Below are 25222 nucleotides of genomic sequence, written 5' to 3' on the forward strand. Positions count from 1 at the left end.
AGGGATGTATTATGCTGGGGACAGAGGCAGAGTGCGACAAGGCCAGGTCTGGAGAGCCGAGGAGGAAAGAAGGGAGTTGGGGGTGCAGGTGCACACAGATGGCTCTGGTTTCGATCTGGGGACACCCAGTCACTAGGTGTTGAAAGAATATGAATTAGCAAGTCCAAGAAAGGCAAGGAAGGGAGGGCCTGGGATTCCTGTGATGAAACCCCCTCTTTTCTCTACCCCAGGGGATGCTCTCCCTGGTCCTGAACTGCATCGACCGCCTAAATGTTTACACCACTGCTGCCCACTTTGCCGAATTTGCCGGGGAGGAGGCAGCCGAGTCCTGGAAAGAGATTGTGAACCTGCTCTATGAAATCCTGGGTGAGGGGCCTCGGACTCGACTCCCCCTAGAGCACCCCAGGTTCCCAGTCCTACTGAGTCTGACCCCTCTCTCCACCCTCAGCCTCTCTGATCCGTGGCAATCGTGCCAACTGTGCCCTCTTCTCCAACAACCTGGATTGGCTGGTCAGCAAGCTGGATCGGCTGGAGGCCTCCTCAGGTAGGAGAACCCAGGCGGAGGGGATGGGGACTTGCGGGGACCGGAGGGCTGCAGCCGCTTCACCTCTCTCTGATCCCTGTGCAGGGATCCTGGAGGTGCTGTACTGTGTCCTGATTGAGAGCCCCGAGGTCCTGAACATCATCCAGGAGAACCACATCAAGTCCATCATCTCCCTCCTGGACAAGCACGGGAGGAACCACAAGGTTGGGCTCTCATCCCTGACCTCTTATCCCCTGAATGCTGAACCTGACCTTTCCCCATGGCCCTCGAATTGCCCCCATTTCCCCATCTTATCTCTTACCTGGACTCCTCTACCACAAGCTTCCATCTCAACACAAAGGTCTCAAACTCATGGTTCTTCAATGGGTTCTGGGCCACAGATGTGCTTCATTAGCTCTTTGAAGTATTTTTTCAATTTCTAGTTTTGTAGCCTTTAGGGGGGCTGCATATACACTCTCCAGTTTGCCCCAAGTGCTGCTGGTTCCCACTGAATTGTTTCTAACCACTTCACATATTTACATTATCTACCTGGCCCCTGAAGACGCAAGTTTGCAACCTCCACTGATCTAAACCTCATCTTTATCCCTGTGCTCTCTCCCTGACCGACCCTTGCACTCTTCCCACTGACTTCTGACCTCTTACCCTGTCTTTTTTTTTTTTTTTTTTGGCCAAGCCACGTGGCTTGCGGGATCTTAGTTCCCCAACCAACGATCGAACCCAGGGAAGCTCAGAGTCCTTACCGCTGGTCCGCCAGGGAATCCCTCAGTCTCTCTTTTCTTACACTGCTGATGTCTTATCCCAGCTCATACGGCCCCCGCCTCTTGCCTGATGTTCCTCTTTGGCTCCGATCTCTCTCTGTGACCCCTGACCTCCCACTTCCACCCCCTCTTCTCAGTCAAAAGCTCTATCTCCCATCCTGGCATATCATCCTTCTGGTTTCCCGCTCTGGGTCTTCCATGGACAACCCCCACCCCACCCCACCCCCCGCCCAGGTGCCCTCACACCCTGACCTCTGACCTTGACCTCCAGGTGCTGGACGTGCTGTGTTCCCTGTGTGTGTGCAATGGCGTGGCCGTGCGCTCCAACCAAGATCTCATTACTGAGAACTTGCTCCCTGGCCGCGAGCTTCTGCTGCAGACAAACCTCATCAACTTTGTCACCAGGTCTGGCCCCTAACCCCTGACCCCAGAACTCAGAACCTCGCAATCCCCTCCCTGACTCAGACTCCACACCCAGGTGGATGGGCCTTCCTCCATCTCCCAGTCCCCACAGCTGTCCCCAGCTCATCCCTGGCTTCTCATTCCTCTGTCCTCTTTCCCTGCTCCATTTCTGCCTCTGTCTCTTCCTCCCTCTTTCTTTCTGTGTTTGCTCTTTTTGTCTTCATCTGTCTGTCTCTATTTCTCCTCCATCTCTTTTTCCTGGTCTCTCTCCCATCTCTCTCTTCTCTGTCCTTTGATGCCTCTCTGTCCGTCTCTGTCTCTGCTTTCTCTCTCTGTTTCTGTGTCTCTGCTTTTCTGTTTTTCTTGTGTATGTATATCTTTGTCTTTCTCCCTTCCTCTCCCACCCCGCACTAGCCTGGGTCTCCTCGCCATCTCTCCTTCATCCTCCTCTCCTGTCCTGTCTCTCCTACAGCATCCGCCCCAACATTTTTGTGGGCCGAGCAGAGGGCTCCACGCAGTACCTCAAATGGTACTTTGAGGTGATGGTGGACGAGGTGGCTCCATTCCTGACAGCTCAGGCCACCCACCTGCGGGTGGGCTGGGCCCTCACTGAGGGCTACAGCCCGTACCCTGGGGGCGGCGAGGGCTGGGGCGGCAACGGGGTCGGCGATGACCTCTATTCCTACGGATTTGATGGGCTACATCTCTGGACAGGTACCTGGACCCTTCTAGGGGACCCTCAACCCTGACCATTGACCCAGGGTTTCTAGGCTCTCACCACATGCCTTGGGGTTCTTGGGGTCCTGACCCCCAAACAGGCTAACTTTGACCCCTTACTCCTCATTTCCCAAGACCCTAACCCTAGAGCTTTCAGAATCTGGGCTCGAACCTGTTTCTTCATAGCCTCCGGAGCTCTGACCCCAGAGGATGTCAGATCTCTGACCCTAGAGAGCCCAGAGAACTGCCCCGATTATTATGATCTCTGATCTTTGACTTACGCCCCCAAAGGTTTTACAGTATCCTAACTCAAAGATGACTTTAATCTTTGACCCCCACACCTCTCAGGAACCTAACCTCAGGGGAAACTTGACTTCTGCCTCTAATCTCTCAGGAACACTTGACCTTAGAGTTGCTAGGGTCCAAACCCTATAGGATCCTCTAATACCTGCCCTTGTCTCTTGAGACCATTGGTTCCATTGGACCTCTGACTTCTCCCTGGTGATCCTGGTGCAGGACACGTGCCACGCCTGGTGACTTCCCCAGGGCAGCACCTCCTGGCCCCCGAGGACGTGGTCAGCTGCTGCCTGGACCTCAGCGTGCCGTCCATCTCCTTCCGCATCAATGGCTGTCCTGTGCAGGGTGTCTTCGAGGCCTTCAACCTTGATGGGCTCTTCTTCCCCGTTGTCAGCTTCTCAGCTGGTGTCAAGTAAGGACTTGCCCCAGCCCCCAGCCAGTCCCCAGACCTGGGACTGTCCTGAGACAGCTTCTGCAAGCACGCCATGGCCTTCTATGGGGCCAGGACCCAGCAGCCTTCTCTCAGGACTGACGGGCCAGACCTCTACACGAAGGTCCCGGTGACCTCTACATGATCCCAGACACTCTCAGTGTCCTCCCAATGACCCAGACCCTCCCAATGACGTCAGCTTCACCCCAATCTCCAAGTGTCCCCCAAATTTCACAATGACCTTCTAATGATTATTAAGTTTCTTCCAGTGACCTCCCAGATGACCTCTGACTCTCCCAATGATTCTGTGCCATTCCAGTGACCTCTAGATGATTCCAGAATCTGACAGTGATCTTCCAATGACCACAAAGCCTCCCAATGACTCCATGCTCTTAACTTCCCAATGACCCCAGCATCTCCTAACGATATTCTAATAGCTCTATAATTTCCCAGTGACCTCTCAACGACCACAGTTATTTCAAAGACCTCTCAGTAGCCCAATCTTTTCCCAGTGACCCCAACCTCTGTGAATGACTTACTCACCATTTCAGTGGCGATTATGATTTTCTCAAGGTTACACCAGACTCTCAGTGACTTCCAAGTGACCTTCCTCTTGGTCTCCGCCAAACCTTCTGTTATCTCTAGATGTTCTGTTGATCCAGGACCTTCTCCAAAGGACTTTCCCATGACCTTGGATTAACTCCCCAGTGACCTGACCCCCACTTTCCTTTTTTGGTTTTCCAAAGATTCCTATTGACCTCCAGCATTTTCTTTAACCTTAGAGTTTCCTGACTCCTAAATGACCTCCATGACCCTATGACTGTCCAGTGACCTCAGGTCTCCCCAGAACCGTCCACTGATCCCAAGATTGCTCCCTTCCCCCCACTGAGTACAGACTCTCCTCTGTACACTGCCCTCACTAGTGACCCCCACTCTCCCACCTAGGGTGCGGTTCCTCCTTGGTGGCCGCCATGGCGAATTCAAGTTCCTCCCTCCGCCTGGCTATGCCCCTTGTCATGAGGCTGTGCTCCCGCGAGAGCGACTCCATCTGGAGCCCATCAAGGAGTATCGGCGGGAAGGGCCTCGGGGGCCCCACCTGGTGGGCCCCAGCCGCTGCCTCTCACACACCGACTTTGTGCCCTGCCCTGTGGACACTGTCCAGGTACTGCCTGCTCTGCAAGGGTTTCCTGGAGAGACAAACTCCCTTAGGAGCCAGGGAGATGGGGAGCTGAGCTGGAAGCTGGGGACACTGTTGTTTAACAGGTGGGGAATCTGAGGCAGAGAGGAGGCAAAGGATTCTCTCAAGGCAGAATCTCGGTTTCAGGGAGTCCTCAGTATAGTCCCCTAAAAAAAGACTATTATTTATTTATTTAATTTTTAAAAAGTATTTATTTGCTGCTCCGAGTGCCTAGTGGGATCTTAGCTCCCCGACCAGGGATTGAACCTGGGCCCTCAGCAGTGAAAGCACGGAGTCCTAGTCACTGGACCGCCAGGGAATTCCCTAAAAAGGACTATTATTGCCCCCAATATACAGCTGAGGAAAGTGAGGCCCAGAGAGGTTAAGCAGCCTGTGCACGTCACACAGCATTTGAGCCCAGGAAATCTGATCGCAAAGCCTGTGATCTTATCCACCACAATTTGTTGGGCATCTTTTCTATTCCACACCTCTCTCACTCCGCCTATCCCAATCTGAGCTCCCCACCTTTCCTCCAGGCATGTCCCTATAGGAGGGAATATAAGTCCTGTTTAAGAGGTTGATCACAAGGGTTTGACTTTCAGCATGTCACCGTGGGCATGCGGCTTCACTTCTCTGTGCCTCAGTTCCCTCACCTGTGAGGAAAACGGGGGAACGAGAGAACCTCCCTCTAGCATTGTTGTGAAGGTTAGATGAATTAATATATGTGAAGTGCTTAGCATGGTCCTGAGGAAATAGTAAGTACTCAGTAGAGTTACTGTCATTATTGGTAGTAGTAATGTTATTGCAGGGGTGAACTTGCCATCCCCCTGTAGCCAGGCCAGAGCCCTGGGCCTCCTCCTGGATGGCTCCCTTCCCCTCCCCCACCCACCTGGCAGCCTCAGGGGTTGTCCACTCCACCTCTCCCAATCCCTTCTCCCCCCACATCCCACCCTGGTCCAACCATTATTATCTCTGCCTGCAGAACACCAACAATCTAAATATGACTAGGCACCTACCGTGTGCCACGCATTTATAGAAACTATGTGGGAGGGTTAGGGGCACAGTTGCAAGTCCCACCACTGCTCTCTCTGTCTTAAAAACAAAGGAATTGGTAAATGACACACCCTAGGGCAGGAAGCTAAAATAGTTGGGATAGAATCAGGACTCAAGCCCTGGTTCTTCTGATTCCGCATCTTGTGATCTCTAATCAAACACAAGCTTTCCCCCACACTTAGTTAATTGAAAGATCTGTAAAATGAAAATACAGGTACGGTGTATGTTTACTGAAAAAAAATCCGCGCAGTTCAAGCTCGCATTGTTTGAGGGTCCACTGCATATAGCATTTAGTAGTTTATGTAAATGATTTCACTGAACCCTTATAAAGTAAGTGTCATGAGTTAATATTGTTCTGATTCTCATCGCACAGAGAAGGAAAGAGACTCCTCCATTCATTCAGCAAACATTTCACGAGCATCCCCTTCTGGGCTGGACAGGGCTGGGAAAATGCTGGAGACAGAGACAGCCCCAGCCCTGCCTTCACGGAGCTCCCAGTCCACAGGGGGAGACAGACCCATTCCCAGATAGTTCCTTAATTCTGAGGATGCTAAGTCCTTACGCAGCTGGACGTCAACCCTGGAGGCAGGGTGAGGTGATGGGGAGCAAGGCTCGGCAGTAGGAACGGTCAAAGCTCTCTGGGGAGCTGCTCAGGGCTCGCACGTGTTCTTGGGAAGAGGGGTCACGACGCAGACTGGAGGGGATGCAGGGACCTCACAAATGTCACCTGCCCCCAGATTGTCCTGCCTCCCCATCTGGAGGGTATTCGGGAGAAACTGGCGGAGAACATCCATGAACTCTGGGCGCTGACTCGCATTGAGCAGGGCTGGACCTACGGCCCGGTGAGGGGGCTGCCTGCAGCGCGGGGAGGGGGTGGGGAGAGGCTAGGCTGGCTGTGGTGGAGTGACAACTGCTCACTAACTGGGAGGGGCTGGGGGCTGGGGGAAGCGACTTTGGGACACCAGGGGCTCCTTGGGTGGCAGAACGGGTCAGGGAGGCCAGGGGTCACAGTCTGGGAGTCCTGGGGAGGGAAGGGGAACCGAGGAGTTGACTCTGGAGTTTCTCCAGGTTCGGGATGACAATAAGAGGCTGCACCCGTGTCTCGTGGACTTCCACAGCCTGCCGGAGCCCGAGAGGAATTACAACCTGCAGATGTCGGGGGAGACGCTCAAGTGAGGGGCGGACCAGGGAGCAGGGGCCCGGGCCTGACCGCTGGGCGGGGGGCAAGGAGAGACAGGGGGAGCAAGACCGAGACTGAGAGAGACAGAGAGAGACAAAAGGGAGGCAGAGAGAGAGGGGGAGACTGGGATTGTGAGGCTGAAACTGACAGGGGACAAGTAAGAGACAGAGGCATAAAGAGAGATGCTCAGGGCTTCCCTGGTGGCGCAGTGGTTGGGAGTCCGCCTGCCGATGCAGGGGACACGGGTTCGTGCCCCGGTCCGGGAGGATCCCACGTGCCGCGGAGCGGCTGGGCCCGTGAGCCATGGCCTCTGAGCCTGCGCGTCCGGAGCCTGTGCTCCGCAACGGGGAGAGGCCACAACAGTGAGAGGCCCGCGTACCAAAAAAAAAAAAAAAAAAAAAAAAAAAAAGAGATGCTCAGCAAGTGAAAGAGAGAGAAAGAGACAAGGAAAGAAGCAGACAGGAAAGGACAAGCACAGTCAAAGAGATACAGCGACAGAGAAACAGGGAGAGTCAGGAGCCAGAGAGACACAGACGCCGAGACCAAGAGAGACGGGACAGACACCCAGAAAACCAGAACAAGAGAGGTGGAGAGAGCTAGTGACCCAGAGACAGAGCTGACAGGGGCTGGGGGATGAGGGGAGCTGGGCTGGGGGGAGAGGACACCAGCGGCAGGGGAGCCACATGGGGTGACCCTGTCCCCCTGCCCCCACCCCCCGCCCCAGGACCCTGCTGGCGCTGGGCTGCCACGTGGGCATGGCGGACGAGAAGGCGGAAGACAACCTGAAGAAGACAAAACTCCCCAAGACGTGAGTGTGGGCAGCCCGGGCCCTACCTGGGGAGGAGAGTAGGGGGCCAGGGATGCCGTGGTGAGGGCTGGAGCAATTGAGGGCCGGTGGGAGGAGGCTGAGGTCAGAAACCAAGGGGCTGTGGGTTAGGGTGGAGGTCATAGGACCAGGGGTCGGGGCTCTGGAGTCAGTGGTGAGTGTCCTGGGGAGGTGTCAGGAATGCGGAGTTAGGCATTCCAGAGTGAGAGTAGGAGTGAGTCGGACCCAGGGTCAGGGTCTGCCATGGAGTCCGGGAAAATGAGAGAACAGAGGTAATATCTCTGAGTTAGAGGTCAGGGGTCAATGGAAAGAGGTGAGAAATTGTTAGAGTTGTAAGTAAGGGATCTTAAAATTATAGATGAGAGATCAGAGGTCCTGGGGATAGATGCCAAGGTTCAAAGGTCAAGGACTCCAAAGCCAGGAGTTTGGAATGATAGGGTCCTGGGATCAGAGGTAAGGAGCCTCAAAGTTAGAAGTGAGGGGTCAGAGAGTTCCAGCGTGAGAAATGAGGCTCCCAAAATCAAGATGAAGGGGTCACAGAGGCCAGAGGTCAGTGAAGTCAAAGCCCTTGCTACGGTCACAGGATCCTGGGGTCAGAAGTCGAGTATATCAAAGCTTATTTAAGGGAGTCATAGAACCCTGGTGTCAGAGACCAAAGGTCAGAAATTTCAAAGCGCAAGGCTAAAGATCATGGAATGCGAAGGACAAGGGTCAGAAGTCAGGGAGCCCATAGCACAGAGCCTAGAAGTGGAGGTGAGGGTCTTGTCCCACCGAACCCCGCCACGCCCGCAGGTACATGATGAGCAATGGGTACAAGCCGGCGCCTCTGGACCTGAGCCACGTGAGGCTGACGCCCGCGCAGACGATGCTGGTGGACCGGCTGGCGGAGAACGGACACAATGTGTGGGCACGAGACCGAGTGGCCCAGGGCTGGACCTACAGCTCTGTGCAGGACATCCCTGCACGCCGGAACCCTCGCCTTGTGCCCTACCGCCTGCTGGACGAGGCCACCAAGCGCAGCAACCGGGACAGCCTCTGCCAGGCCGTGCGCACCCTGCTGGGCTACGGCTACAACATTGAGCCGCCCGACCAGGAGCCCAGTGAGTGCTGACCACAGGCCCCTGACCCTGACTCCTACCCTGACCCCAACCCCGGCCCTTGACTCCTGATCTCTGACCCAACTCGCCTCTCAATGGGCTACATCTACAGCACTGACCCTCTCCCCCCAGCCCTGACACTCTGTCCCTGACCCTGAACCTGATCTTGACCACTGACCTTGACCTGACTCAAGCCCTGCCTGGGCTACGGCTACAACACTGAACAGCCAGACCAGGAACCAGTGAGCGCTAACCCTGACCCTGACTCCAATTCCTGACCCCCAGCTACGACCCCTATCTCCTAACCTCTGGACTATAGCTATAACATGAAGCCACCCAACCAAGGACTTAAAGAGCCTCTAATCCCTACTCCTAACTTGACTCCTGACCTATCACTGAGCCCCCAATCCCAGCCTCAACCCCCAACCCTGACTGTGGTCCTCAACTTTCAATTTCTTAACCCCTGACCCCAGCCGCAATTTCTATCCCCTCTCTGACCCTGACTCTCTCTTCCTGATCTTACTCTCAACCCTTGATTCTTACCATTGACCTTAATTTTGACCCTTCACCCCAGACCAGGACCGTGACTGACCCGACTTTCTTCCTCCATGCCTCTGTCACTAGTTCCTCTGTGAAGCTCTGACTGCAAAGGGATGGAGGAGAAGTCTCAGTAGGTCCCTCCTGCCTCTCTGTGACTGCTCTGAGATTCCCCAGTTCTTCCCTAACACCAAGAATTGTCCCTTTCCTCCCAGCCCCCCAAAGGCCCTTACCTTTCCTGGTCTCTGCCACCAACCCAGCCTCTCTGACTCTGCCTGGCCCCATTTGTAGGTCTGGTGGAGAGCCAGTCTCGCTGGGACCGGGTGCGCATCTTCAGGGCAGAGAAATCCTATGTGGTGCAGAGCGGCCGCTGGTACTTCGAGTTTGAGGCAGTCACCACCGGCGAGATGCGAGTGGGCTGGGCGAGGCCTGAGCTGCGGCCTGACGTGGAGCTGGGAGCTGATGAGCTGGCCTATGTCTTCAATGGGCACCGCGTGGGTAGCTCCCTGGGCTCCACCCTGCCGGACTCTGTGGTCCTTCCCACAGCTCATACACTCCAGCCCTGCCTCTACCTGTGCCTCACTCTGTCCGCCCATCTCTGACTCTACCTTCCCACCCACTCATCTACCCATTCTTCCATGTATCCTTCCCTCTCTCTGCCCACGCATATGTCCATCCATCATCCATCTCTCTATCCAACCATCTGTCTGTCCATTCATCCATCCTTCTCATCTGTCCAAAGAATCATTTAGTCATCCACGTTGCCATCTATTCATGTAGTTGTTAGTTCCGCAATTCACCTGTTTAGTCAATTTGTGATTTCATTTATCCATTCATCTATCCAATAATTTAATGCATAAGTACATCATCTATTTATCCATCCACCCATCCATCTACCTATGTGTCTGTCTACACTTTCTTCCCTCCCTGCATCAACCCAGGTAGACTCTCAGCTTTCATTTCGTTCTTCCATCCAGCCATATACCCTGCTTCCTATCCATCCATCTCATTATCCATTTATCTATTCTGGGGGCATATGTGTATATTTGGGTCCGTATGGGGGACATTGACAGGTTAGTTTTTCCTTTCCATCCCTCTACTTGCTGCTGTCCCCAACCCTCCACTAGCACTTTGGTGGTCTGTATAACCCCAGCCCCAGTCATGGAAACAATAGAGAACCCAGGCAGAAGGGATGAGATACAGAGATTAGTGAGAGGGGAAAGCATGAAAGCTTATCCTTTGAGGATCATGGATGCAAACGTGGGGTAAGATGGGGGCCACCGTGGGGGTGAGCCCTCTTCTGTCCCACATGCCCTGGACCTGGCACTTGTATCTTTGCATCTCCCGTTGCTTCTGTGTCTCCCCGTTCCTCTGTGTGTCTCTCCTGCACCATGTCTCCCGTTGCTTCTGTATCTCCCCGTCCCTCTGTGTGTCTGTCCTGCACCACGTCTCCCCTTGCTTCTGTATCTCCCTGTTCCTCTGTGTGTCTCTCCTGCACCACGTCTCCCGTTGCCCCCTCACAGGGTCAGCGCTGGCACTTGGGCAGTGAACCGTTTGGGCGTCCCTGGCAGTCAGGTGATGTCGTGGGCTGCATGATCGACCTCACAGAGAACACCATTATCTTCACCCTCAACGGCGAGGTCCTCATGTCCGATTCAGGCTCTGAAACAGCCTTCCGGGATATTGAGATTGGGGATGGTGAGGGCTGGCCTTGTGGCCCCTTTCTGGTTTTCTTCCATCTCACCTGACCCTACGCTGTCCCCTCCAGCCCCCCGCTCTTCCATCCCTTCTTTCCACAGTACCTCCTTCCCCATGGCTGCCCCTGCCCTGCCCATCTATCCTCACCCCTGCCCATCTATCCCCTCCCACTAGGCTTCCTGCCCGTCTGCAGCTTGGGACCTGGCCAGGTGGGTCACCTGAACCTGGGCCAGGATGTGAGCTCCCTGCGGTTCTTTACCATCTGTGGCCTCCAGGAAGGTTTTGAGCCATTTGCCATCAACATGCAGCGCCCGGTCACTACCTGGTTCAGCAAAAGCCTTCCCCAGTTTCAGGCCACGCCCCCTGAGCATCCCCACTATGAGGTGAGGACTGACCCCCTCCGCACGCTCTGATCTGCTTCCAAACCTCATTCTCCCCACAGTTCTCTTCCCCAAGCTTCTCTCTGGCTTCTTTGTTAGCCCACAAACCGTGTCGAAGTGGGTGTCAGGATCATGGGCTCCCAGGGCTGCCTTGTAGGGTGTAACCTTGGCAAACTACACCTTTCTGGGCTCCAGGTACCGTGCCTACAAAATGGGGGAAGGGAAAAAAGAGAAGCTGGATTAAGTGACCCCAGTGGACATTTCCAGCCCTTATAACTATCTAATCCTACAACAAGGTTTAAAGAAATATAAATCACTGGGTACATTTCGGCACCTTCCTTACTAACTGTTATCTGTGGTGGTATTTTGGGGGTTTGTTTGTTTATTTATTTATTGCCGGCCACAAAGCACGGCAGTAAGCTTGTGGGATCTTAGTTCCCCAACCAGGCATTGAACCCGGGTCCTTGGCAGTGAGAGCAAGGAGTGCTAACCACTGGACTGCCAGGGAATTCCCATGGGTTTATTTATTTTTAGTAACTCTTCATTAATCTGGTATCCTAATTTTTAGACCCTAGTACCTTTCTTTCCCAAGGTTAAACTCAGGGTCAGATTGTGACAATAAAGTGATATAGTCTTTTTCTCAACCTGGGAAGAACTTGAATTCCACGTGGCTAAGCTTCAGCTGGTACTTTAGAATCAGACCTGGAGTTGACCTTTTACCTGCTGTATGACCTGGGCCTGTGACTGTCTCCTCCTGAGCCTCAGTTTTCCCATCCTAGGCATCGTTCAGATCTCCCTCTCTCTCACATTCTCTCTCTTTCTCTTTTCTGAATTATTTAGGGAAGTTGGAGACATCGTGCCTCTTTATCCCTAAATATTTCAACGTGCATTTCTTCAGAACAGGCTGTGCTCTTACAGAGCTGCAGTTATGAAAATCAGGGAATTTTACATTGATACGTACTGTTACCTAATTTACAACCCATATTCAAATTTTGTTAATCGTGGCAATGATGTCTCTTCTTATTTTTCTGGTCCAAAATCCAATCCGCAGTTACACGTTGCAGTTAGTTGTTATGTCTCTTTAGTCTTCAATGTAGAATATTTCTGAGTGTTTGTCTGTCATGATGCTGACATTTTTGAAGAGTACAGACCAGTTATTTTGCAGAATATTCCTCGTGTATTTGGCACGAATACCATAGCAAAGAGGTTGTGTTCTTCTTGATGCAGAATATCAGGGCAGCACATCATGTCATTATGTCTTATTACTGCTTACATTAACTTTGAGTGTTTGGTTATGGTGGAGTCTGCCAAGTTTCTCCACCATCAAGTTACTATTTTTGTCTTTATAATTAATAAATAATTTGTGGGAAGGCATTTTAAGGCTAGGTAAAAATGGAAGGGTTTTAAACAAGGGAATGTCCAGTCTAGATCTGAGTTTTGGAAAGGTCTCTATTGACAGTGGATTGGAGGAGGCGAGAGTGGGAGCACTAAGATCAGAGAGGTGCCTGGAGTGGGAGAGGATGGTGGGGAAGACGTGAACCTCCCAATCCCTGCCACTGCCAGATGGTGTTCTCAACCCAAAGAACAGCATGCTAGGCAGCAGTGAGAATGAATAAACTAACCTACCCACAACCACGTGGATCAGTCTCTCAGGCATGATGTTGAATGAAAGAAGCCGGACGCAAAAGAGCACATACTGTAGGATCCCATTCACAGAAAGTTCAAGAATGGGCAAAGCTAACCTGTGATGTGCTAAGTCAGAAGGGCGTTAACTGTGAACGAATAATCAGACATTCAGTTACTTTGCATACTTACCACAGGAAGGAGATGGTCAGTAGGCTTGCCAAGGAGCAGAGGCAGAACAGGATTTAGAAGAGAGATGGGAGAGAGGGGAGAAAACGACCCTGCAGACAGTCTTGGTTGCACAGTTTTGGGGTGAATTCACTGGCTGGTGAGGAGCACAGAGGTCTCTCTTGGCAATTGGTCCTTGAGGTGGGGCATCAAAGAAAGGGAACTGCTCCAGTTGTTAATGGAGTCTCCAGAAAACTTGAGAGTCTGCCTTTGGAGCGCACAGGCCGGGCACCTGTCCCTCTCTCAGCTCCTGCCCTTTATTTAGGCCAGGTCGGTGCATTTCCCTCATCAGAATCCCTCACTATCTTTGAGAGTGTAGTGACTAAACGGGCACTGAGGGGACTCCCAGGGGGACTGGTGGTGTTCCATTTCTCCATCTGAGTGCTGGGTACATAGGCGTGGTCCCTCCAAAACCTCATTGTGCTGTGCACTTACGATGTGTGCCTTCTTCTGAGTGTTATATTCCCACAACCAACAAGTCTAACAGAAATTCCTCTGGGGATCCTTTAAAAAAATCTGACCCTTCTGGGCTGCTCTCCCCAAGAGAGCAGGAGGGCAGAGCCCTTGTTCTGTTCACTGATGTGCTCCCAGCACTTGGAACAGTGCCTGGCACACAGTAGGTGCTCAGTAAATATTTGTGTAGTGTTAGATGGATGGATGGGTGAATGGATGGATGGATGGATTGGTGGGTGGAAGGATGGAAGAATGAATGGGTGGATGGGTGGATGACCTGGTCTGGAGTGAGCCCTGTGCGCAGGAAGGTTTTGAAAGCTCCCCAGGTGATTCCAGTGTCTGACCAGGGCTGCCCACTGTACAAAGGTGTCCGGACAAAGGTAGACAGAAGGCTGAATGCACCCCACGGCCAAGCTGTGTGTCCCATGGGCGTTCGTACGCTTGGAGGAGTGAGTCTTTGGCTAATTCTCACACGGTGCTCTAAGGCCTAGTGGGGACTCTGTGTGTAATAAGGTTTAGGGCCAACGGCCTAGATCACCCTCCTGGCTCAGTGCTTCCCGCCTCACCCCCACAGGTGACTCGTGTGGACGGCACCGTGGACACACCCCCCTGCCTGCGCCTGACCCACCGCACGTGGGGCTCCCAGAACAGTCTGGTGGAGATGCTCTTTCTCCGGCTGAGCCTTCCGGTCCAGTTCCACCAGCACTTCCGCTGCACCGCAGGGGCCACCCCTCTGGCACCCCCTGGCCTGCAGCCTCCTGCTGAGGATGAGGCCCGGGCAGCGGAGCCTGATCCCGACTATGAGAACCTGCGCCGCTCAGCTGGGCACTGGGGCGAGGCTGAGGGGGGCAAAGAAGGAACTGCCAAGGAAGGGTCACCCGGGGGCACCGCCCAGGCTGGGGTAGAGGCCCAGCCTCCCAGGGCAGAGAATGAGAAGGATGCTACCACGGAGAAGAACAAGAAGAGAGGGTGAGTCAAGGGTGGGGCAGGGTGGGGTTTAGGGGTCTGTCCTGGGACCCCCAATTAGGCAACCTCAGTAACTTGAGAAATCCTACTGTATCCCAAAGTGGGCCCATATATGCTAAGTGGGGTCAGATTACTGAGGGATCCTGTTATGTCTCGAGTGAACGTTATTATTTCCCTGGGATGCTCTAATTTCCCTGAGAATGTAAAATCGGGATGCCCCACTGTATCTATGGAGAACTCCACGGTCCTTGGGGTACCAAAGCTTTTCATCCAATGGACTTCATTATCTGTGAACACTAGAGGGGACCTCAGAATCTTGGGAAAGTTGACTGTACCCCAAGGTACCCAGTGAATATCATTGGTCTTCTAAATTGGGGTCACTCCTGTGTCTCAAATGTACCCCCCAAAAAACTAACTTCAAGGGAGACCCTCAAAGGGCATTCAATTTGAAATGAAACTAAATCTGCTTTTCCCCTGCTGTGGCAGTAGTTTTCAGTGGGATTTAGTTCTGTGTCTCTTGAGGGGATGTTTGGAAATGATGGGAGGTTTTTAGTTATCACAGTTTGGGGGGGAGGTACTGCTGGCTGGGGGCTCCAGGGATTCTACGTGTCTTCAATGCACAAGGCAGTGCCCGATGAAGAATTGTCCTCTCCCAAATGCCTTTAGCACCCATATGAGACATGGTGACTTCGGGGACCATTGTGTGCTCCCCAAGGGAACCTCCATGTTCCCAGAGGCACCTTTACATCTGGATAACCCGGAATCCGAAAGCACAGAGCTCCTCCACGGTGGACTATGCTGGTGCAGTTGGGAATTTCATCCCTCTAGAGGCGAGGCCTTGGGTATTAGAAACGAGGTTTATTTAGGATGGATGTGGAGGCACGAACGTTGTGATGGAGAGGGCTGGGGAGCTGGGCTTGAGAGTGAGTCTCGTGACAGCCTCTCCTCTCCGCCACCAGGTTCTTGTTCAAGGCCAAGAAGGCCGCCATGATGACCCAGCCACCAGCCACCCCCACTCTGCCCCGACTCCCTCGCGAGGTGATGCCTGCTGACGACCGTGATGACCCTGAGATCATCCTCAATACCACCACGGTGGGAACCGGGGACCCTCAACTTCAGGCCCCCCCCCTCCAGATTTCCAAATTTCATGCTGTAATCCCCAGTAATTGCCCTTATCTGGGGACACCGCAATATATACAGGAGACCACAAAATACAGTACACATCAATTTAACCCTTTGAACCCCTAAATCCATATAGCTAAGGGGCCTAAAAATTGCAGGGAACACAATGAAGCTATGGGGCACACTGACAGAACTCCCAGGGCCCCCCAAATCCCAGGGATAAACCAACATAGACTCGGCACCCCAATATTTGGATTCACCCATGTAAACTCAACACCCCAAACTTAGTAGCTATTCTAGTATATTCCTGGGAACCAAAATTCACAAGTATTCCAATACAGTTTGGGGATTCACCAAATCTGGAATATTTTCTGAGACAAGCAGCCTAGTGGTTAGGATCACGGGCTACCTGGGTGTCACTTCACGGCTCTATGTCTTCTCTGCTGTGGAAGCGCTATGGTTTCCCCATCAGTAAAATGGAGATAAAAAGTGTATCCGCTTGGTGTAAGGATTGAAGTGAGTTCATTTGTGAGCTATTATTTATTTATAACTTTGCTGTATAACCTGGGGAGGGACCCAAATTTGGGTGTATCACGAAACAGTCCCAAAGGATTCCCGAATCTAGGGATACATCCGTAAATACAGAAACAGAGGGACACAGACCCAGGGGGTCTCAAATCCAGCAACTCCTTGTTAAACTCCCAGAGGACACTGAGAATCCAGAGAAGTCAATTCAGAGTCTCAGGGAAGCCCACTGACCACCGGTCCCCCCTTTGCCTCTGCAGTACTATTACTCCGTGAGGGTCTTCGCCGGCCAGGAGCCCAGCTGCGTGTGGGTGGGCTGGGTCACCCCGGACTACCATCAGCACGACATGAACTTCGACCTCAGCAAGGTCCGGGTGGTGACGGTGACCATGGGGGATGAGCAAGGCAACATCCACAGCAGGTGCGGGCAGGGGCGGGGCCGTGGGAGGCCGGAGGTCAGCTCCGGGCACCTCCTCCTCCTTTCCTCCTTTTTTTTTTTTTGCGGTACGTGGGCCTCTCACTGTTGTGGCCTCTCCCGTTGCGGAGCACAGGCTCCGGACGCGCAGGCTCAGCGGCCATGGCTCACGGGCCCAGCCGCTCCGCGGCATGTGGGATCTTCCCAGACCGGGGCACGAACCCGCGTCCCCTGCACCGGCAGGCGGCCTCTCAGCCACTGCGCCACCAGGGAAGCCCCTCCTCTCTTCCTGCTTGTCTTCCTCCCATGGCTCCTGCTCTGTGTTTTCCCTCCTCTTCTTCGTCCATTTCTTTTCCATTTTCTCCTCCTCTTCCATCTTGCCGTCCTCTTTCTAGTTTACCTCCTTTTTCTATCCTCTCGTCCTGCTCCCCTTCTCCTTCTCCTCGTTCTGGAACCACCCCTTCCCCCCACCAGCTTCTAAGAATTCTAGCTCCGAGGGCCTCAGGGTCTGGGGTGAGGGGTTTCAGCACTCAGGTCTGCAGGTGGCGGGCGTTTGGGGGTGGGGCTCTGAGTCATGGTATTCCGGGAGCTCAGGGAAGGGGGCGTCCAGGGTCCAGAGCGCCTCGGCTGGCGATCGGGACACTGATCACTCCTGTGTCCTCTAGCCTCAAGTGCAGCAACTGCTACATGGTGTGGGGTGGAGACTTCGTGAGCCCCGGGCAGCAGGGCCGGATCAGCCACACGGACCTTGTCATTGGCTGCCTGGTGGACTTGGCCACTGGCCTAATGACCTTTACTGCCAACGGCAAAGAGAGCAACACCTTTTTCCAGGTAAGCCCAGCCCTCATTCAGCAACTTAGCAATAGCGTCCTCGTGTCTCAGCATCCCGGGACATCCCTCCCAGACACCCTCTGAGGGCAGACCCCAGAGAGACAGGATAAAACAGCCTCAGGACAGGCCAGAGCTGGGAGGTTCCTGGGAGACCACCTAGGTGAACCATTCCTCGAACTGACATCCAGAAAGGGGGAGACAGAGCAGAGCCTTGACCTTGGAGAGAGGTCCATATCCCTCTTGGGCTGGGTGATACCAGTCGCCACCTTTTCACCAATCAGGGCACATCCTGGGATGGGCCAGAATTCTAAGGTGGGATTTTCCTTTTCATCACTTTATTATGAAAGATTTCAAGCATACAGCAAAATTGAAGGAATTGTATCATGAATGCCCATATACCTACTACCACGAATCTGCTATCCATCCATTAATCCATCTAACTTTATTTATTTTATAAAACTTTATTTTAAATGGAGAATTTTAAAAATACGCAAAAATAGAACAGCATAATGAACCTCCATGTCCCCATTACACAGCTCCAACGTGTACCCACTTACGGCTAACCTTGATTCATCTTCATCCACACCCACTGGAGGATTTTGAAGGAAATCCCAGATATCGTATGGTTTGTCTCAGATATATGATACAGTTTGTCTCTTTTCAGTATGTATCTCTAAAAGATAAGGATTCTTTTAAAAAACATAGCCACAATACCACTGTTGTCTTAAAAAAACCCCAAGAATTCTTAGATATCACCAAATATCCAGCCCATGGTCAAACTTCTCTGGTTGTCTCCAAAATGTCTTTTTACTGTTTGTTTGAATCAGAATCTAAATAAGGTGATATGTTTTGGTTGGTTGCTAAGTCCCTTCAGTCTCTTTTCATATGTAGATTTTCCTTCCATTTTTTTTCTTTTCTTCCCCTTTGAAATGTATTCACTGAAGAAATCAGCTGTCTGTCTGGTAGAACTTTGCTCCTCAAAGTGTGGTCCCGGGACCAGCAGGCTCTGCATCACCTGGGAGCCTGTTAGAAATGCAGACTCTCAGGCTCTTACCCAGACCTGCCCAATCAGAATCTGATTTTTTTTTTTAAGAGGGCTTGAATTTTAGCTCAGTTTTTTATTTATTTATTTATTTATTTATTTATTTATTTATGGCTGTGTTGGGTCTCCGTTTCTGTGCGAGGGCTTTCTCCAGTTGCGGCGAGCGGGGGCCACTCTTCATCGCGGTGCGCAGGCCTCTCTCTCACTATCGCGGCCTCTCTTGCTGCGGAGCACAGGCTCCAGACGCGCAGGCTCAGCAGTTGTGGCTCACGGGCCTAGTTGCTCCGCGGCATCTGGCATCCTCCCAGACCAGGGCTCAAACCCGTGTCCCCTGCATTAGCAGGCAGATTCTCAACCACTGCGCCACCAGGGAAGCCCCAGAATCTGATTTTTAAAATAAATCTCAGGGCATTCGTGTGCACACTACCATCTGAAGAGTGCTGGCCTAGTTTCCCACAGGCTGAATCTGGCTGGTGCACACCTGAGGTGTCATTTAAACATTTCCCTCTGTCCCCTGTATTTTCTTGTAAACTGGGAGATGGGTCCAGATTAGATTGGATTAGATTCAGGTTTGACAAGACTGCTTCACAGATAGTGGTGTTTGTTGTGCCAGAGCCTGGGTGGGTTTCTCTTCAAAGATCAGAGGGGCTGCAGGGAAAGGCAGTCAGAGGATGCTTTTTGAACTTTGAAGAATAAATAAGTGCTTGGGAGAGAAACAGGAATGGCATTCGTGGGTGGGGGTGGGCACGGTGTGCGCAAAGACCCAGACGACAGGTTGCCCTGGGGGAGGGGGAGGAGGTTGGCCTCATTGGATCAGAGGAGGTGCCGCCCGTGAGCCACTTCAGGGCTCTTGCGGAGCGTCCAGTGCCTGAGTTCGGATCTGTAGACGCCAGCAGCATCAGGCTGGGGCAACTGGCTCCCGAGTCGGGGATCCAGAGTCAGTACCACCTCCAGTTCATCTCCTTCCTCACCCTGCCCTCTTCTCCCTTTCCAGGTGGAACCCAATACAAAGCTGTTTCCTGCTGTGTTTGTCCTGCCGACACACCAGAACGTCATCCAGTTTGAGCTGGGGAAGCAGAAGGTCAGGTTGCAGTGATGGGGCGCTAATGGGGGCAGGCTGAGGACAGAGGTGTGGGAGGTCAGGCTGGCAGAGCGGCTGAAGTGGGGGGAGAAATCCGGGAGGTCTTCCTGGAAACAGAGTGGCGGGAGGGAAAGGGTGGGGAATCCTGACACGTGCATCCCCCTGTGTCCCCAGAACATCATGCCGCTGTCGGCCGCCATGTTTCTGAGCGAGCGCAAGAACCCCACCCCACAGTGCCCGCCGCGGCTCGAGGTGCAGATGCTGATGCCCGTGTCGTGGAGCCGCATGCCCAACCACTTCCTGCAGGTGGACACGCGGCGTGCGGGCGAGCGGCTGGGCTGGGCTGTGCAGTGCCAGGAGCCGCTGACCATGATGGCGCTGCACATCCCCGAGGAGAACCGGTCAGGGACAGCCCCGGCGCCCAGGGGTGGGGCGGATACTGCAAGCGCTCTGGGGTCTGGATCCCACCCGGTGCCCCTCCCCACTACCCCGGGACTCCAGACAACACCCCAGGAAGCCCCGGACCTACCTTACCATCCCCAGATAACACTCCAGGGGGCTCTAAATCCCTTTCAGCAGGCTCAGACCCACCTCAGGGGACCCAGACTCAGCCCAGGCATCCCCAGCTAACACCCCAGTGGACTCCAGACTCACCTACGGGGCTCCAAACCCATCGCAGGGAGTCCAGATCCACAGCAAGGAGACCACACAGCATCCCAGGGGCCTCAGGTGCACCTCAGAGAGTCTTGCACATTATTCAGAGAGGCCTGGAGGCGCCCCAGGTTCTCTTGGACATACCCAGGAGACTTTAGAGGTATCCCTTGGAGATATCTAACCCGCTCCAGGGGACCCAGGCACACCGGGCTAAAGAGTATTCACATGGATGACAGGAAAGCTTTTAAGGACTCTAAATGTGGCCAGGATCCCAGACTCACCCAAGGAAGATGCTTCATCTTTCCTTTATTCACTGATTCGACAGATAGCTCTGAGCTCCTCCTGTGTGACAGCAGAATTCTAGCCTGGAGACACCAAACTCTTGTGAACGGACATTCTAGTAATGCTCTTGTATAACTCAGGGGACTCAGACCTGCCCAGGAGGACTCAGACCCATCCCCAGGGCCCTCAGACGCACCTATTTATTCATTTGTTCCTACAACAAATATTTGAGCACATACTATTTGCTAAGTCCTTTATTTATTTATTTTTGGCTGTGTTGGGTCTTCGTTGCTGCACGCGGGCTTTCTGTAGTTGCAGCGAGCGGGGGCGACTCTTTGTTGCGCTGCGCAGGCTTCTCATTGCGGTGGCTTCTCTTGTTGCAGAGCACGGGTTCTAGGCGCACGGGCTTCAGTAGTTGCGGCACGCGGGCTCAGTAGTTGTGGCTCGCGGGCTCTAGAACACAGTCTGGGTAGTTGTGGTGCACTCACTTAGTTGCTCTGCGGCATGTGGGATCTTCCCGGACCAGGGCTCCAACCCATGTCCCCTGTACTGGCAGGTGGATTCTTAACCACTGCGCCACCAGGGAAGCCCGCCAAGTCCTTTTTAGGTGCTGGGAATATAGCAAACAAACAAATAAACAAAAGAGGCAGAAATGTCCTGTACTGGCGGAGTTTACATTCTGTTGGTGCTCAGATATAACCAGGGTACTCAGACCTGCCAGAGGGGGATTCAGACCCAACCTGGGATCCTAGATACATTTCAGGCTCACCAGATATTTCCCATGGACTCTTAGATCCCCAGAGTACCAGACCATCCCATGGATCCCAGATATATGTCAGGGAGCCCTCAGACCACTGAGGGACTTCCAGAACCATTAAAAGACTCCTAGACTCAGCTCCACAGACCTCACAGAAACTTGACCCAGCAGAACACTGGGATTCGCTGCTGGGGCCACCAACACTCCCCTGAGCACCTCTTTGCCTCTCTGTGGTCTGTGTCTGTCTCCCACCTCCTCTGCCTGCTGAGTCCCTGAATGTGGCCCATCTCCACTGCAGATGCATGGACATCCTGGAGCTGTCGGAGCGCTTGGACCTGCAGCGCTTCCACTCGCACACCCTCCGCCTCTACTGCGCCGTGTGCGCCCTGGGCAACAACCGCGTGGCACATGCGCTGTGCAGCCACGTGGACCAGGCACAGCTGCTGCACGCCCTGGAAGACGCGCACCTGCCCGGCCCCCTCCGTGCAGGCTACTACGACCTCCTCATCAGCATCCATCTCGAGAGTGCCTGCCGCAGCCGCCGCTCCATGCTCTCTGAGTACATTGTGCCCCTCACTCCTGAGACCCGTGCCATCACCCTCTTCCCGCCTGGAAAAAGGGCGGATAATGGGCCCCGCCGCTACAGCCTTCCTGGCGTCGGCGTCACCACCTCGCTGCGGCCTCCACACCATTTCTTAGCGCCCTGTTTTGTGGCTGCCCTGCCAGCTGCTGGGGCGGCAGAAGCTCCATCCCGTCTCAGCCCCAGCATCCCCCTGGAGGCTCTTCGGGACAAAGCACTAAGAATGCTGGGGGAGGCAGTGCGAGACGGTGGGCAGCACGCACGCGACCCTGTCGGGGGCTCCGTGGAGTTCCAGTTTGTGCCCGTGCTCAAGCTTGTGTCCACCCTGCTGGTAATGGCTTCCTCCTGCTTCCCTCTGGCCTGTTCTTTCACATTCCAAATCATCCAACCATCTGTACATACGTACCTCCATATGTTCCCCTCCCATTTATACATCCAGCTACCCATTCATCTCTCTGTCCATATACCCTTCACCTTCCAACTTATCCTTCTGTCATCTGCTCATTCACTTTTCCTTCCATCCATTCGTCTGCCATCTATTCATCTGTTTAGTAATCGCTTCCTTCTTTCCATTCATCCGTCCAACCAACCGTCATTCATCCATCCTCCACCAGCCTTTCCATCCATCCACCTATTCATTCAAACATACCCCCATCTTCCCATCCAAATGTTCCTCATCTATTTATCCTTCCAGTCTCCACCCAATTATCCATCCATCCATCCATGTATCCAGCTAACTTTCAATCTAGTTGTCCATTCATTCACACATCATCATATCCACCATTTCATCTATTCATCCGTCCCCCTACCCATTTATTTATTAATCTGTCTTTCCCTTCATGCATTCAACCATCAGCCTCCTTCTACCTGTGCATCCGTTCATCCACCCATCCACAGATTCACCCATTTCTCCATCTTCCACCTGTCTGTCCATCAATCCATGCATCTCTCTATCCATATATATTAAGACCCATCCACGTACCCACAAATCCATCCAACCATCTACACCCTTTAATTCACCCATTCTCCATCCTTCTACCCCTTCTTCATTTCATGTACCCTTTCATTCACATACCCATCTAATGACTCATCCATATATCCATCCATCCATCCAATTTTTCATACGCAAACCTATCCACCCATCCACATATCCATCCTACCCCGGTGCCTGGTTATTTGCCCATTTATCTATTTGCCCATCCACTCATTTACTTGCTTATGCATCTGTCAAACCATCTATCCACCCACCTATCTATACATCATTTATCCCGTCATCCATCTACCCACCATCTCTTCTTCCACCTTTACCTTCATCTCTCAGTTCATTATCCACCCATCCATCCATCTCCCCATCAAACCTCTACTATTCCATTTATTAATTCATCCACCCAGTCACCCAGTCCTCCCCCGTTCATTCATCTCTCTCTCTTTCCCCACTATTTTTCCCTTTTATCTACCTACTCTCCTTCCATCTGATAGCATCTTCATTATGTTGACTGAGAGCTAGCATATGCTGGGAGCTATGAGGGCCTCAGGTGTAGGGTGTGTCCTGTTACAGAGTAACAAATGCTCAAGCTTGGGGAAAAGGACACTTCCTTGTGAAGGGAGAGGTGCGCATGTTTGGCTATGTAGTCTGGGCCATGTACGTGGGACACAGGGTGTGGATCTGGGGGGATCTTAAGGAGGATGGGTGGCAGGGCCAGGGCGGGGGCAGTGCCATTCCTGCTTGTAAGAGGAGCCGTATACAGCCAATGCAGGAATGAATCTGGCCTGTGCAGGAGAAACAGATCTGGGGAGTGAGGCTGGGTCTTGATTATGGAAGCCTTGCAGGCCACAGTGACAGACCCGGGCTTTGTCCCGTAGGTGATGGGTATCTTTGGCGATGAGGATGTGAAACAGATCTTGAAGATGATTGAGCCTGAAGTATTCACTGAGGAAGAAGAGGACGAGGAGGACGAGGAGGACGAGGAGGAGAAGGAGGAGGACGAGGAGGAAGAGGCACAGGAGAAGGAAGATGCAGAACAAGAGGAAGAGGAGGCGGCAGAAGGGGACAAAGAAGAAGACTTGGAGGAGGGGCTGCTGCAGATGAAGCTGCCGGAGTCTGTTAAGTTACAGGTGGGCTGATTCTTCCTGTTTTCCAGCCTCCATCCCTCTGGGCTAGGACACACAGGGTCTGGTGGGGCTTGAGTGCGGACTTTGTCCCAAGGCACTGGGGAGCTGTGGAAGGGCATAAAGCGGTGGAGTGCTGCTGGCTTTGAATGAGCTATCTGGTTTCCATGTGGGAGGTGAATTAGAGGGATGAGACCATGGAGATGGCCGGCTTGAGGATCCAGGCAGGAGACAGTGGTGGCTCGACCAGAGCAGGGCTATGGAGTGGGGAGAGAAAGCAAGAAAAGTTTCAAGGAAGTCCTGATGGTCTCACCACCATCCCTCCTACTGCATGGCTGTCATCCCACAGATGTGTCACCTGCTGGAGTATTTCTGTGACCAAGAGCTGCAGCACCGTGTAGAGTCTCTTGCAGCCTTTGCAGAGCGCTACGTGGACAAGCTCCAGGCCAACCAGAGGGACCGCTACAGCATCCTTGTGAAAGCCTTCACCATGACTGCAGCTGAGACTGCCCGACGTACTCGCGAGTTCCGCTCCCCACCCCAGGAGCAGGTCCTCTGACCCCTGACCCCAGCTGGCCTTACTGTCTAAACCCAACCTCAACCTCTCCCCTTATTCTGATCACTGACGATACTCACTTAACCTCTAAATCTGAGCGTGACCTCTGACCCTATCCATATACTTATCTGTTACTCTTCTACCTCTCTCTGAACCAGACTTCTGAGTCACCGCAGACTGACCCTGACTCCTTTCAAACCTTTAGTCGCCCAGATATTCTTCGCTAATGACCTTAGACAGGAACTCACGATAGGGTCTTTGATCCTTGACTTCAGAGTTCCTGCTCTGGGGTCTCTGACCCTCATTCTAATCTTTGACCTTCCCCTAGATCAACATGCTATTGCACTTCAAAGATGCTGACGACGAGGAAGATTGTCCTGTCCCTGAAGAGATCCGACAGGATTTGCTCGAATTTCATCAAGACCTGCTGACACACTGTGGTAAGAGAGGAGATCAGAGAATCCTCCTCCCAGACTTGCTGTTGAGACCTGTCTTGAAGTTTTCCTGATCTTAAATATCTACAGTATTCGTGCAGTACCTGTTGGTAAAATGAATGAGTGACTGAATGAATGAACATGTCAGTGAACAGGTAGATGATGAGTGGAAGGATATGTTTATGTGGGTATTTGGGTGGATGTATATGTGGACACATGGCTGTCGCTATAGCTGGATGGAAGAGTGTGTGAACTGATGGAGAGAAGGATGGCCAAATAAAGAAATGCGTGAAGAGACGGCTGACTGGTGGGATGCATGAAAAGAAGGATGGCTGGAGGGGTGGATGGCTGGCCTCTATTTTTTCTCATAAGTCAGCTGATAATCTTACTAAGATTTTCTTATATGTGATGAGTCATTTTTCCCTGGCTGGCTTTCAAGATTTCTCTTTACCTTTGCCTTTAGGCAGT

General features: G+C 52.8%; 1 protein-coding gene across 2 annotated transcripts in view; it reads left to right on the forward strand.

The window, feature by feature from the left end:
- RYR1 (ryanodine receptor 1) overlaps positions 1-25222 on the forward strand; it is a gene marked incomplete at its 5' end in the record, with an annotated part of 117456 nt that overhangs the window by 17472 nt on the left and 74762 nt on the right. For both annotated transcript variants that reach the window (XM_082862840.1, XM_082862841.1), the window contains 24 exons: positions 231-366; positions 449-544; positions 629-747; positions 1574-1707; positions 2177-2418; positions 2938-3130; positions 4094-4310; positions 6116-6220; positions 6447-6550; positions 7283-7366; positions 8177-8484; positions 9310-9512; positions 10542-10716; positions 10891-11099; positions 13975-14369; positions 15326-15458; positions 16274-16434; positions 17094-17259; positions 19296-19382; positions 19557-19783; positions 21374-21986; positions 23519-23770; positions 24114-24314; positions 24649-24760. In XM_082862840.1, the coding sequence (XP_082718966.1) occupies positions 231-366; positions 449-544; positions 629-747; positions 1574-1707; positions 2177-2418; positions 2938-3130; positions 4094-4310; positions 6116-6220; positions 6447-6550; positions 7283-7366; positions 8177-8484; positions 9310-9512; positions 10542-10716; positions 10891-11099; positions 13975-14369; positions 15326-15458; positions 16274-16434; positions 17094-17259; positions 19296-19382; positions 19557-19783; positions 21374-21986; positions 23519-23770; positions 24114-24314; positions 24649-24760 (4672 nt within the window). The remainder of the gene's footprint in view (positions 1-230; positions 367-448; positions 545-628; positions 748-1573; positions 1708-2176; positions 2419-2937; positions 3131-4093; positions 4311-6115; positions 6221-6446; positions 6551-7282; positions 7367-8176; positions 8485-9309; positions 9513-10541; positions 10717-10890; positions 11100-13974; positions 14370-15325; positions 15459-16273; positions 16435-17093; positions 17260-19295; positions 19383-19556; positions 19784-21373; positions 21987-23518; positions 23771-24113; positions 24315-24648; positions 24761-25222) is intronic.

This window comes from Leucopleurus acutus (assembly GCF_964270905.1).
Source record: "Leucopleurus acutus genome assembly, chromosome: 20".
NCBI lineage: Eukaryota > Metazoa > Chordata > Mammalia > Artiodactyla > Delphinidae > Leucopleurus > Leucopleurus acutus.